Genomic DNA, 10928 nt, shown 5'->3' on the forward strand with positions numbered 1-10928 from the left:
TGGTTTATGTTATTTACGGACGATATAGTTCTCACCGATAAGACTCGCACTGGGGTTAACGCTAAGCTGGAGGTTTGGAGACATCCAAACCATGGAGTCTAAAAGATTCAGGTTGAGTCGGACCAAGACCGAGTACTTGGAGAGCAAGTTCAGTGGCGTAACGTCTAAGGCTAGAGTAGAAGTGAGGCTTGGTACTCAGGCCATTCAAAAGAAAGGAAGTTTCAAGTATCTTGGGTCTATTATACAAGAAAATTGGGAGATTGATGATGATGTCACACATCGTATTGGTACAAGGTGGATGAAGTGGAAACTCGCATCAGGAGTCTTATGTGACAAGAACGTGCCGCCGAAACTTAAAGGCAAGTTCTACAAAGTGGTGGTTAGACCGACTATGTTATATGGGGCGGAGTGTTATCCAGTCAAGAATTCTCACATTCAGAAGATAAAAGTAGCAGAAATGAGGATGTTACGATGGATGTGTGGGCATAATAGGAGAGATAAAATTAGAAATGACGATATCCGGGACAAAGTGGGGGTAGCATCGGTGGAAGACAAGATGCAAGAAGCGCGACTGAGGTGGTTCGGACATGTGAAGAGGAGATGCCCGGTGGCCCCAGTGAGAAGGTGTGAGAGGTTGGCTATGGACGGTTTCAGAAGAGGAAGCGGTAGACCGAAGAAGTAGTGGGGAGAGGTGATACGACAGGAAATGGTGTAGTCCCAGCTTACCGAGGACATGACTGTAGATAGGAGGTTTTGGAGGACCCGAATTAGTGTAGAAGGTTAGTAGGTAGTTGAGTGTTGTCTCACTTATCCTTTCATACTAGTATTCATAGTTTTACTCTTGTAGTTCCTTACCTTTCGATTTGTGTTACTATTTGTTGTTTCTTGTCCTTTGACTATTGTATTACTTCGTTTCCATGGTTTATTTATATTTCTGTTTCATCCTGCTTTGAATTGTTTGTTCTTATGCCGACGGTCTATCGGAAACAGCGGTCTGCGTACACTCTACCCTTCCCAGATCACATTTTGTGGGATTTCACTGGGTATGTTGTTGTTGTTATTTCTAACTTGAAATGTTCGGGTATAGTACATTCGAGCATAAAATATTTGATACTAGAGCTCAAAATTTGAGTTGCATTGGTCTCAAACTTCATATTTGAGATAGACGGAAAAGGACTTTTGTGGAGTCAATTACACATGGGCTGTGCCCCTGAAAAATGGCATGTGCAAATATGAAGTGAAAACCTATGTCCTTACGTGTATTTGACTTAATCAAACTAAAAAACGTTGTCTTTGTATATTAGACTTAAATTAAAGTAACACACGTTTTGTTTATTATATGTTGGCCTAATGTTCACAAGTTACATCAACATCTGTGAAACAAGTCTTAATTTTGAAGCTCGTCTTTTCTTCAAAGTAATATCTGATGGTTGCTCCCCACCAATTCTTTCCCTTCTTCCAATAAAATACTAGCTGGATTGACCGACACTATACTATATAGTCTATATCTCATACTAGTGCCATACCCCCACTCCACCCCCTCACTCTATTACCCACATTGGACGGTAATCTTTTCTTATGAGAATTTTCCTCTTCCCCATTTTTTCTTTGTGGGGTTAAGGTTGTTTTGGGTGGGAGGGATGGGGGGAGGTTGGATGAGGGGCCAAGAAGTGTATATTATATGGTGTGAAAAAGCATATGATATAGGCATATAGGGAGGCAATTTGTGTATCTCATAAATCTAACTTTATACAAAAAAACATCACTCAATAAGACATAACATCTTCCTACCAACCTCTTTGAAAGAAATGTGTATAAACACAATTATAGGGCAGAGGGGAAAAAAGTAATGCAAATGGGGCATAGTTGAATAAGATGAGATCCAAATGGTGTTTTTGTTGTATTGTGATATATTGCCAGCTATAGACCCCCACCTAAGCCAAAAGAGTCTGAAAAGAGCTTGTGAATGCAATGGTACAATAATTGTGTTGTGCTTTCTTCATACAAAGTTAAAAATGACTATTCTCTTTATCCATATGCTGCTACTTGTTAGCATACTGTAGAGAAACAAAGATAAAATTAAAGTGATCATATGGCTCACATATATATTTTATACTGTTAAAAATGACTATTCTCGAGAGTTCTTTACTTTTATACATTGACGATATAAAAAAATTACACTGTTAAATCATCTAAAAAATAAATATATATAGCATATAAGTTAAATCTAATCTTAAATCCAAATCTTAAAGATGGTTTAGATGAGAGATGAGAATTACAGGGGGTCAAAAGATGGGAACTGCAAAAGCAATAATTATGCCCACCACACCTAGATGTGAACAGAATTACCTGAAGAAAGCAAATGATTGGGGAATATTAAGATTTGAAAAAGTAAAAAAGAAAAGGTGTGCACTTGTATTTTTGTAAAGAGAAATGACATGAACAAGCTAGGCATCTGTCTGTTAGGCCCATAAGTATGATTTCTCATTTGACCAGGGAGCTTAGGATATGTAGTGGACTAGCCCAATTAGTAATATCTTGTTTGGAGGCCCAACTTCTATAATAAACACACACTCCTATGTACATCATGCAAAATCACTCTTCCTAATACTTTATATCAATTTTTTCTTCATAAGATCAAGTATTAAACTAAAGAACATGACACAATAAGTACACTAACAGATTTTAATTCATTATTAAGGACAAAACAAGGTTATTAAGAAACAAGGCTATTATACAAGCAACAAGGGCGGCCTCAAAAGGTCCATGGAGGTGAACTAAACTAAAACTAATAACTACAATAATAAAGATATTAAAAAATTTCCTTCCAAGTTCACCTACTGGTTTAGATGATGATCTTCAAGGATTGGGAGTGAGGGAAGGAAATGAAGGGATGGATTGCAGTATCAACTTTCGGCTGCTTCGTCGACCGGGCGAATTTGCAAAGTCACAATGAGCATGAGGAGGAGAAACTCTCTTCCTGTTGGGAGAAGATGTCTTAATGCCACTAATTGGAGAGGTAGTCTCTTGGAGTATCTGAGGCATTTCATTTTCTTTAATAGACTCAAATGGCTTCTCGAACTTAGGTTGAGGTTGAAAGAAATTTGGCCTTCCAACCCCTTGGCCAGCAAATATACCGGATGAGGATCCGATGGATAGAAATGATGATCGAGGCGGTTTGTTCTTCAATGAGAATGGGAGCTGCATTGGTGGTCTAAAAGGCAAAAAAAATCATCAGGATGTGAAAAGCATAAGAAGGAACTTCGCTTGAAAAGTTAAATGATCGATATACCTTCTAAACGCTAAAGGTGTAGCAGGCGGAACGGAATCTGGATTCTGCTCTACATCACTCTGTACTAGGTTTTTATGAGAAGTTCTATCCACAACACTCTTTTCAAATGCATCTGTTTCCTCTTCCTCGGCATCCCCATCTGTGCCTATGAAAATAGAACCTGAATCAGAATAGTAGATTTTCAAACTACATTTATAGGTCACAGCAACTGAATGAAACTAAAAAGATGATATGAACCAACGTTAAACTCATTCAGTTTAGGTAGCGGGGAACGTCTTAGAAAGGTTTTAAACTAAAACGAGCCAGTATTAGGAGTAGCTAACTAGACTTACCATCCTTCCTGCCAAATGCGTTCTTGCATCCTTCACATCTGCAATTAATGGAGCATCCAACCCCACCCTTCAAGAACAAAAACAATTACTATCAGCTGATGTATAAAACAAAAGAAAATCAATGCAACCTGAAAATGTAGAAATAAAGACCTGATAGCATTCACAATATTTCTTCAGACAGCCAGATTTCTTGCAGTTGCATCCTCTCTTGTGACGAGCTGAGGCAGGAGTCTTGCTGGAATCATCCTGCAATGCAATTAAATTACTTGTGTTATATGACTTATCTGTCACTTTGAAATAACAAAGAAATACAGAATGAAAACCATGAATTGTTTACTCACCCCTGTTTCAGAAAGAGAGTCGTTGCTCCTAATCACTTTAGGAGCAAAAGCAAGAGGGTTTCGTGATTCGATCTGTTTGCGAGTTGCAAGGACAGTATCTTCATGAATAGGCTTGTTGAAGCAGTCTTGACATGCACATGGCTCCACACAGTAGACCCCAGCAGCAAAACATTCACAGTAACTGCATTGACAAGTGAAATAGAAATTTTAAATTTGTAGATGGAGTAAGCATATTGTCACTATAGGAACATGATAAAAAATGCTAGGCCGATAGAGGGGGTCTATATCTTCTATAAGCTCTAATCATGCAGATCACAATTTTCCACTTCAATTATTCCAAAATACCTTTTGGGTTACAACAAATGGTGGGGGCAGTAACCACGTGTCCAAGAAAGTTTTGAAGCATTTATGGTCATCTCAAATTCAGAGACATACGAAAAGCATCCAATAAAGAGCTACCGTCAGTTATATCGAGTCCATCCACAAAAAACTGAATAAAGATTCAATATGCACAAGAAATTTGCTACATGGTAAGAACCCGTTTTACAACTTCAGATCATGCATATGCACTAACTAATATGGGGATTATTAGTCATCGTATTACAACTTATGTATTTATAACTCAACAATTTTCATTAACCAAACAATCCCGTAGTTAACGACAAATATAATTTAAAAAGAAAAATGGCATTTAATTAAACAACTGGCAGCTCATTTAAATACTCAATAAGCAACCCAAGGAATTTAAATTGAGTACGGACTAAAGATAGCACATAAAAGGAGAATAATAACTTACAGTTTCAAGCATTTTGATTTCTTACAGTTACAGCGCTTGCAGGATTCACCTTCTCCAGGTTCCAATCGACGCCTGTGGAAGCAATTTGTAATCAGATAATGGTAGAGCGAAAAGAGATTACAAGAACAAAATATGATCATAAGGGAAAAGGATGAACATGCCTCTTTTTCTTTGGACTAGTCTGATTAAGCTCTTCATTATTTACATATCCAGGTGCCTGGCAAACATCCTCCATAAGAGGTACACTATTCTCTAAAGGAACAAAAGGAACAATTTGTCCTTCTCTAGGGGTTTCAGGCAGAGATTTATTCAGTGGTTCTTGACCAGTAACTAAAGGATGAAGACTGACAGCTGAGCCGGATGCAATTAAAAGCTGTTTCCCAGAAGCATTGTTAGCTTCATGCTTGACAACTTTGCCATCTTTTGAAGATGCTGCAAGGGCATTTAAATGCAAGCCAATTCCAGGTAAAATGCATCGCGAAGATTCATTTACAGTTTTAGACGGTACAAGATGCTTCTCATTGCAGGCAAGGTTTCCATCAGTTTCTTGCACAGCAGAAGAACCAGAACCCTCATCTAAATGCTTTCTTCGAGGTCCCACCATCTCAAAAACTAGACAACGTCTTCTCATTCCACGGTATAGAGTAGAGACCATCTGAATTAGAAAACCGATAAGAGATCAAGATCACAAAAATAAAGAACTGGAAAGTCGATGCAAAATACGCTCGCAACTAGGAGCCCGTTTGGCTTAGCTTATAAGTAGCTGAAAACAGCTTATAAGCTGTTTTTAGCTTTTTTGAGTGTTTGGCTGGCCAGCTTATAAGCCATTTTGTTCTTAAAATAAGCCCAAAAAAATAAGTTGGCCCGTTTGGCTTAGCTTAAAAAAGGCAGCTTATAAGCTAAAAAGAATAAGTTGGGCTACCCCAACTTTTTTTTTTTTTTTGGCTTTTTTTAAGCCCATCCAAACAGGCTCTAGTACAGCTGGTACATATAAAAGCTAGAACAGACAAATAAATGACTTTAAGATCAGCTAATAGACCACTAAACAAACATGCTCTGTGTTTAACTACTTTCCCCGTCTTCTAATGCAAAGCTGAAATATATTGCATCTCATATTACTCAGGAACCAGCAAATGCTTCAAACTGTGACCAAGTCAAGGTTCCAGACAAGCAAAGATTCGTAAAATCAGTTTAAACTTACAAAATGCACAATGGTTATTTTGATATAATGTCAGAAACAAGGTAGTGTCTGAAAATCTTCCTTTAAGAGCAAAATCTGATTCAAATAATTTCCACGAGCGAGGCGATAGGATCACAATAATACCAGAAAACCCAGTAGCTATGACATTATATCAAATGTCCAGGGGCCAGTCCTTTGAAAGCTAAAACCCTCAGTGCCTTCTATGATCGGCTCAACAGAAAAACCAATGTGCTTTGTCAAAGTCAACAAGATGCCAATGAAGAATGTATAACATAGATGTTATAGCACAAAAAGGTACATATGCTACTGAATATGTATACATAGATAGCAGAAAACGTGTAAAAATGACTTTTCCAAAGTAAACTTGCAGTCAAAATAGCTGAACACAACCCATAACATAGGAAGAGACGAATAAAGAAAAGGAAAAATGGAAAAAACAGCCACAACACGTAGTGGCTATCTCAAACAATTACAATAAAAGCACCGGCATTAAAAAACTAGTATGCAGAATGCAATTGCTCACCTCATTTTCAGTTTTTCCACTTTGACCCACACCCATGCCATCATTGGTTAGGGATGAATCAGGTTTCATATTTTGGATCTCGGTATGTTCCTCGACTTGAGTTTCATCCCCAGGTTGAGTAGATGGCTTTTCTGTTTCACCTCCATCTCCACCACATTCACTGGTACTAACCTGACTAAAATCTTGCATATTCTGCATTTCATTTGAGATAAATCCAAAGGACCTAAAATTAGGACCTGTTGCTTTCGTGAAAGCCTCAGGGTTACCAGGTGAGTCAAAGATGAGTAGATCTGTAGCATCACAAATCATATTCTCCCAATCACATTCTGAAGGTTCTGTATTTGGATCATTTTCATTTGTCCCCTCCATATTCACCTCACATCTAAGCAAACCTTTTCCAGACTTGTCTTGTACCAAAGGGACATATGTCACAGAACTGCCTGCAAACTCAGACAAACTCTTCCCTCTAATGCCCCCAGTAGGCAAAGTACTGGGACTGTCGTTGCTGCACTCATAATTTAGACTTCTGGCAAGCTCAACTGCAAGCTTTGAGCATTCATGGGATGGTGAAGCCAGTGCTTCAACCACAGAACTCTCAGAACCAAAACTTTCCTTGGACTCATTTGAGTTATTTACAGCATCTAAGTTACCTTCAGCGGTATCATCTTTAACACTGTCATCAGAAGCAAACTCTGGTTTTGATGGATCTGAGAGCAGGTGCCTGGCAAAAACAACAAAATTAACCAAAAAAAAAAAATAGCCTGATTGACATTCAATAAAACTAATGAGAGAGAATAAAGATTGATTACCTTCTTAAAAATCTAGATTCCCTGACATGGGGTGAGGTGAACACGGACGGTATAGATGCAAAACTAAGGGTATTGAGCGTCTGAGGGAAGTGTGCGGACTTAACTGGTTTGATGGGCGAAAGCTTGTTAAGGAAATTAGAAAAAGGGGATTCCTGCATAGAGAGAAAAAGAAGACCTTCAGATTGCAAGAGAACAAGAATACAAGAGAACAAACTAAATGATAGTAATAATTTCCTGAACATGCGGATTTCAGAATTTCAACGACGCAACAAGCTAAGCCCTTTCAGAAAAAATATGTTATTTACGTTAATTGACCCTAACGCAAAAAGAGCAAAAAGATCTCAAGCTAATGTCAAAGATAACAGACCAAGTAATGTGCAGAGAAGGAAATGAACTTGGTTCGTTCCTGCACTTTCTTAATCATATATATAGCAGCTTATCTGCTTCATCAGTTAATTAGAGAAGACACGTGCAAATTATCCAACAGTACCTGGAAGTTAATTAGTGTACGCATATTTCATTTTTTTGCTAATTAACCTTCTTGAAGGAATGCATCCACCATAGCTCAATTGAATTCCAATCCAAGCAAGATGAAAATGTGACAAGATTCAATTGGGAATTAGACAGACAGCCTAGGTAAACCATCACAAGTTTTCCAGATACAAAGGAAGGAGAACTATCACACTATAAGGCACAGATGAAAGAATCTCAACAAGAGAATCTTGCGACGCAAGATCAAATAAATCTCACATTTGAAAAACTAGGCAAAATATCCCAACAGTTAATTGAATATTGGGAAGGCTAATCATGCGATAAAGGAAAAATTAAAGAATAGAAAATAGATAAGGACTAAGTTTTATTAACACAAGAACTAACACCAAAACGGGAAAAGTTTTATTAACACAAGAACTAACACCAAAACAGAAAGCATCCAAATAAAGAAACTAGCAAAACATGCAAACCCAGAAAATGATAAGAGAGACAATTTCAGCAACATAACCAAGTCTTGAAGCATTCTAGACACCGGGAAGATAGCAAATCTAACAAATCAAGGATAAGGTCAGCTATGTTACCAATAACACTGAAAATCAATTTCATTGAAATTTAACAGTGGTCAAATAAAGGCAATGAACAAAATCACCACTAGAAACACATCAAAAACAAAGAAGAAAGGAGGAAAAAAAGAAAACAACGTATTCCACTAAATCAACCCAATTCTCCAAAAAAAAAAGTGTCATTTCCACTAATTAGAAACCACTCTAATATAAATGGATTAACAGAAGCAGGATTCCCATTTCCCAAAAGTTTTATCTTCAGCAAGCTTTGGTGCCTAAAAATTTAAACTAACCCTCAAAAATAAAAGCCTTTCCAGAAGCAGCGTTTCTCAAAAAATGAAAGAGGGAAGAAAAAACATGAATAGCAAACTAGTTTGCAAGATGAACAGCCCCCATTTCTCAAAAAAACAACAACAAAACTCAAAGCAACCAAAATAAAACAAATCAGACATCAACAAACAAAATCCACAATACAAAGATATCAATGTTCCCAAAATATCAAGAATTAGCAACAAAAAAAAATCAAACATTAGTTTCTTGGAGGAACTAAATCAGTAACAACCAAAACCCTCAAGTCAATTAACCAAAAATCCCCCTTCCCCCTAAAAAGAAATTCAAAAATTAAGCAACAAAAAAACAAACATTAGGCTGTTGGAGGAACCAAATCAGTAACAAACAACCAAAACCCTCAAGTCAATTAGTCAAAATCACCCCAAAAAAATTCAAACATTATCAAAAGATCCTAATGTCAAGGTAACAATAATAAAACAAATCAGCCATCAATAAGCAAAACCCACAAAACAACAACACCAATGTTTCCAAAAAAATCAAACATTAGGCTGTTGGAGGAACCAAACCAGTAACAACCAAAACCCTCAAGTCAATTAGCCAAAATCCCCCTTCCCCCCAAAAAGAAATTCAAAAACTTAGCAAAAGATTGCAAGTTTAGGGTCTTGGTGAAATCAAATTAGTAATTATACACCATTTCTCAAAAACAACCTTAAAGTAACCAAAACAAAACAAATCAGACATCACTAAACAAAACCCACAAGAGAAAGATGCCAATGTTTCCAAAATATCAAGAATTAGCCCCAAAAAAAAAAAAGTTAGGCTGTTGGAGGAACCAAATCAGTAACTAAAAACCAAAACCCTCAAGTCAATTAGCCAAAATCCCCCTTCCCCAAAAAAGAAAATAAAAAATTAGCAAAAACCTCAAAGTAACAAAAATAAAACAAATCAGACATCTATAAACAAAACACACAACACAACCATACAAAGGTTTCCAGCAAATCAAGAATTAGCAAACACATTCAGACATTAGACTCTTGGAGGAACCAAATCAGTAAACCTTCAAGTCAATTAGCCCAAAATTCCCAAAAAGAAATTCAATAGATTTTATCTTTAGTCTCTTGGTGAAATCAAATCAGTAATTATACCCCATTTATGAAAAAAAAAAAAAAAAAAAAAGATCCTCAAAGTAGCCAAAATAAAACAAATCAGACATCAGTAAACAAAACCTACAAGAAAATCAAAACCTACAATACCAAGGTTTCCAGAAAATCAAGAACTAGAACTAAGAAATAATCAAACATTAGATTCTTGGAGGAACCAAATCAGTAACTAACAACCAAAAACCCTCAGGTCAATTAGCCCAAAAACCCCTTCCCCCCCCAAAAAGAAATTTAAAAAAATTAGCAAAAGATTCGAACTTTAGTAAAATAAATCAGACATCTATAAACAAAACCAACAAGACAACCATACCAAGGTATCCAAAAAAAAAAAAAAATCAAACATTAGGCTGATGGAGGAAGCAAATCAGCCTCAAGTCAATTAATCAAATTCATAAGATTGAAAGTTTGGTGAAATGAAAAGAGTAAAAAAAACCTCAAATTTGGAAATGGGGGTTGCGATCTGGTTCTTGTTTCTCTCAGGAGTATCCATTACCACCACAACACACTTTCTACCTTCTACTTCTACTTCACTCTTTTTTTGTTCTACATTTTCCCTACTCTCTTCTTCTTCTTCTTCTTTTCTTTCTTTAGTAGACATCTTATGTATGGATTTCTCTCTCACACACACAGAGTTTCCCTCTCTGAGATAAGCTTGAAGTATATGTGTATATAATTAAATTGAATAAGGAGCGGGAATGGTGATAAAGAAAGGTGGGATTTTCTCGTGTTGATAAAAGAATGGTGACATCTATCTATCTGCCTGCCCCCACAACCTCAGAACGCACAAAGAGAAGTTGTTGACACCACACAGCTATGAATGAATCAATCTTTGGTGGAACAAAAAACAAATATAAAGGGTAGGAGGGAAAATAGACCAAAAAGTAACGTACACTGGAAATAGTTTGACCAAATCTCCCCCTTTACTTTTTACCTCAGTCACATACTTACTCATAAAACTCCCACTTTTCTTTTCTTTTTTTTTCCTTCCGGTAGGAGGTAGTATATGAATTTAATTAAGTGAGGATTCAACAATAATAATATAGTCAGTGTAATTTTACAAGTGGGGTCTGAAGAGGGTAGAGTGTATCCAGACCTTAGTCTTACTCACTAACTTAAGTGCGTAAGTGA

At 36.8% G+C, this 10928-nt stretch overlaps 1 protein-coding gene across 3 annotated transcripts; it reads right to left on the reverse strand.

Annotated features, from left to right (window-relative positions):
* Positions 1–2671: 2671 nt before the first annotated feature.
* LOC132610010 (protein tesmin/TSO1-like CXC 3) lies at positions 2672–10693 on the reverse strand. Of its 3 annotated transcripts, none has more exons than XM_060324257.1 (10): positions 10234–10693; positions 7295–7446; positions 6486–7206; positions 4923–5416; positions 4762–4833; positions 3966–4146; positions 3775–3870; positions 3625–3691; positions 3293–3437; positions 2672–3214 (listed from the first exon to the last, which is right to left on the reverse strand). In XM_060324257.1, the coding sequence occupies exons 1-10, from the start codon at positions 10396–10398 to the stop codon at positions 2860–2862; spliced, it is 2448 nt and encodes an 815-aa protein (XP_060180240.1). In that variant the 5' UTR covers positions 10399–10693; the 3' UTR covers positions 2672–2859. The 3 variants fall into 3 exon arrangements, with proteins under 3 accessions (XP_060180240.1, XP_060180239.1, XP_060180241.1); XM_060324256.1 differs by having other exon boundaries at positions 3293–3452; XM_060324258.1 differs by lacking the exon at positions 10234–10693 and adding an exon at positions 7785–9010 and having other exon boundaries at positions 3293–3452.
* Positions 10694–10928: the final 235 nt, after the last annotated feature.

Source organism: Lycium barbarum, chromosome 9 (assembly GCF_019175385.1).
Source record: "Lycium barbarum isolate Lr01 chromosome 9, ASM1917538v2, whole genome shotgun sequence".
In the NCBI taxonomy this organism is placed as follows: Eukaryota; Viridiplantae; Streptophyta; class Magnoliopsida; order Solanales; family Solanaceae; genus Lycium; species Lycium barbarum.